General features: G+C 55.5%; 1 protein-coding gene across 1 annotated transcript; it reads right to left on the bottom strand.

Annotated features, from left to right (window-relative positions):
• Positions 1-219: 219 nt before the first annotated feature.
• Positions 220-1,874, bottom strand: LOC123826332. The gene is made up of 3 exons (XM_045850292.1): positions 1,797-1,874; positions 887-1,300; positions 220-464 (listed from the first exon to the last, which is right to left on the bottom strand). The coding sequence occupies exons 1-3, from the start codon at positions 1,872-1,874 to the stop codon at positions 342-344; spliced, it is 615 nt and encodes a 204-aa protein (XP_045706248.1). The 3' UTR covers positions 220-341.
• Positions 1,875-2,720: the final 846 nt, after the last annotated feature.

The raw sequence follows: 2,720 nt of genomic DNA, 5'->3' as shown, positions 1-2,720 counted from the left end.
GCCACTGTTCACTTTAAGGTTGGAGCTGAAACGCCCAGATGGAGGCAGAGGCTCTCGCCTCTTCTCCAATGTTCGCACCGTCCTAGGAGGCCCCCCAATTTCTCAGAGCAAGCTAGGCTTTGCTTCTGAGATCCCGGTCATTGGACGAGGGGTTTAAACTGCAGTTGGGCGGGGATGGATGGAGGGAGCACTAGAGAGCGAGCCCGCGCTCACCTCTGTTCTCGGCGCTAGGAACCAGCTAGCCTCACTCGCTTCCAGCGCAAAACTAGGCGGTCGGGGTGGGGAGCGGGACCCCGGGGCGCTCCAGTTCTAGCGAGGAAAGCGAGGAGTGACAGCAGCCACTACTTCGCGCGCTGGCAAAGACACCGAATCTCAGAATAGGCTGAACAGCGGGCGCGAAGGGTGGAGGCGAGAGGGGAGGAGGAGGAGTTGCCAGAGCGGAGAGGGATGACGTCCTCCGGCGCCTGAGGATCGCAGAGACTGAAAATTAGTGCTCTAACCCGGCCCGGCGCGCTCACTCCAGGCGTTCGCAGACCCGCCGCGCCGCGCCGGGCTCCCGCTGCGTCTCCTGAACGGCGGGCACCTAGGCGATCCCCGCCCTCTTAAGGAAGATGCAAGCCCTCCCGCCACCTTAAAGCTGGCCTCTACCGGTCTCTTGCCTCAGGGTGCCCTCCCAGGAGTCTTTGCCGATTCCAGGAGGGTCCGGGTTAGCAGCCCCCAGGGGAGGCCAGCCAAGCCAGCCTCGCCCCTTCCTTGCTTCTCCCTCATCGACCTCGAACCAAGGGCAGGCGCCGGAGCCCCAGCCCCTGCCCACCGGGCGAGCCGGCGTCCTGGCCTGCGCTAGGCTTCGAAGAGCGGAGAGGCACTGGAAAGGAAAGGCGCTCACCTGAGTCACTGGGAGTCTTCCTCTGTAGCGCCCCCGGAACCTCTTCGCAGCCTCCAGGTCCAAGGTTCCTCGAAAAAGTGGCGCAAGGGCAGCAGAGAGGTAGGGCTGCTCACAGGTACCCACGCAGCCGCTTTTTCTTTCAGATTTTCCCGGGTCGCGTCTCAGGCTTGGCGGCGGGAAAGGACTCCCGGAGGCTGATAGGGGCCGCCAGACCCGGGCTCTTCTTGTCACGGTGGCCGTGGCACCTCCAAGTTGCCACCTGCAGCGCGCGCGAGGCGCCTGTGACAGCCCGCGCCTCTCTGCACGCGCTGGCCCGCCCTTCCCACCCTCCCTGTCTGCTAGTTGGCTGCGCCTGGCGCCGGGCGGTCCCAGCTCTTCCGCCCGCCCAGCTCCCGCCTCCGAGCCTCCTGCTTGCTGAGTGTGGGTCACCTAACAAGCCTCCCAGGGCTTTGTAGCCAGCAAGTTCGAGAAGCTGCTCAGGCTTTTGCAAGCCGGGGATGGGGGAGTGTTGTGGGAATCCGGCGCGCGCGCGCGCGCACACACACACACACACACACACACTATTTTGTGTAGGTTGGGGACTAGTGGAAAGAGAAAGGACAGGATATGAGAAATGTCCTTCGCGTGCATTAAGAGGACAAGGTAACTTGGTTTCTTTTGCTGGTATTAAATTTGTGCTGTCTGAAAAAGAGTTAACGTCACAGCGGCAAACAGTGTAGAGATGTGACCCGGACAGTGGTTTGGGGAGTTATCACAAAAGTACACATGAAGCGCCAAAATGTGAAAATTAAGTCCTAGCGTCTCGTGCCATTTCTCACTTAACCCGCACCACTGCGATAGAGTAGCCTCCGGTTCCATCACTCAGAAAAACGACCCACACCCAGCCCCGCCGCCCACCACAGGTGCTTACCAGCTCCAGCCTGGGCCAACGTTTGGGCCGCATGCTTGCTTGATTCTGAAGCTGCAAGTCCAGGCCACGAAAACTCATGCTGGTGCATGTAAGAGGCCAGGCTTTTTGCACAATTGTTGGCCTTTTAAGTAAATGTTATCTTTATTTCTCTTCCCACTTCCACCCCAAAGACTTTTACCCCAGGGATAGGAGTTCACTGCCAATGAGGCATACTCTTCACTCTGCCTCTTAATGCCTTCCAAAGCCATGCTTTCTGGAAAGCTCATTTGGTAAAATCTTTTGGAGGAGAAAAACTATAAAGACATGAAAAGTACCAGTCTGGAAAGACATCCAATCATCCAGAAACATCTTACTCCTGGGTTTATCTGTGTGAAAGACGTACATTGTCAAGTATACCCATTGGTTTAATGACATTTCAAAATGAACCTCCCAAATAGCATATTTATAGCCCATGAGGAGGGGACTGTCTACTTTTTGAGAGTGCAGGTGAGTCACTGTTAAGTGTGCAAGGAGTGCACAAGCAAACTCACATCTAGCTGTGATTTGTAGAGTCCTCAGCAGGTAAGGCAGGAGGAAAGGGGCTTTAATAAAGCAAGTCTGAAAGTAGCTCTTTACAGGGCACATTGAGGACAGCTGGCACCAGTCAAGGAGCCACTCCCTGTCAACTGTTGCTAAGTAACTTGGAGGGCTGCTTCATAGTACTAGTTTCTTGCGTTTTGAGGCAGATTTTTTTTTTCATGAGACCTTAACATCTTGGGTCTGCTTTGGGAATCAATTGCAAACTTCTCTCCCTCACCCACTTCTCCTGGCCAAGTGCTTACTTTTACCTTTCTCAGAAGAGGTTAGTTTTTATACATTGCCTTGAAACCCAAGATGTCTTGGCTAGTAGAGTTCAGAGGCAAAACTTTCACAAGGAGCTACTTC

The sequence above is a fragment of the Phyllostomus hastatus genome, unplaced genomic scaffold (assembly GCF_019186645.2).
Source record: "Phyllostomus hastatus isolate PE091 unplaced genomic scaffold, TTU_PhHast_1.1 phas_contig_80, whole genome shotgun sequence".
Lineage (NCBI taxonomy): Eukaryota > Metazoa > Chordata > Mammalia > Chiroptera > Phyllostomidae > Phyllostomus > Phyllostomus hastatus.
Note: the sequence above shows the minus strand (reverse complement) of the source record. Positions and strands in the feature narration are given on the sequence as shown.

What these genes read in the sequence shown, in the direction of transcription:
- LOC123826332 (XM_045850292.1), bottom strand. Translation starts at nt 1,874, where the DNA reads ATGAGTTTTCGTGGCCTGGACTTGCAGCTTCAGAATCAAGCAAGCATG. An exon ending in GTTGGCCCAGGCTGGAGCTG is followed by an intron (nt 1,301 to 1,796) that starts GTAAGCACCTGT and finishes ACCCACACTCAG; the next exon opens with CAAGCAGGAGGCTCGGAGGC. An exon ending in GAAGACTCCCAGTGACTCAG is followed by an intron (nt 465 to 886) that starts GTGAGCGCCTTT and finishes TGCGATCCTCAG; the next exon opens with GCGCCGGAGGACGTCATCCC.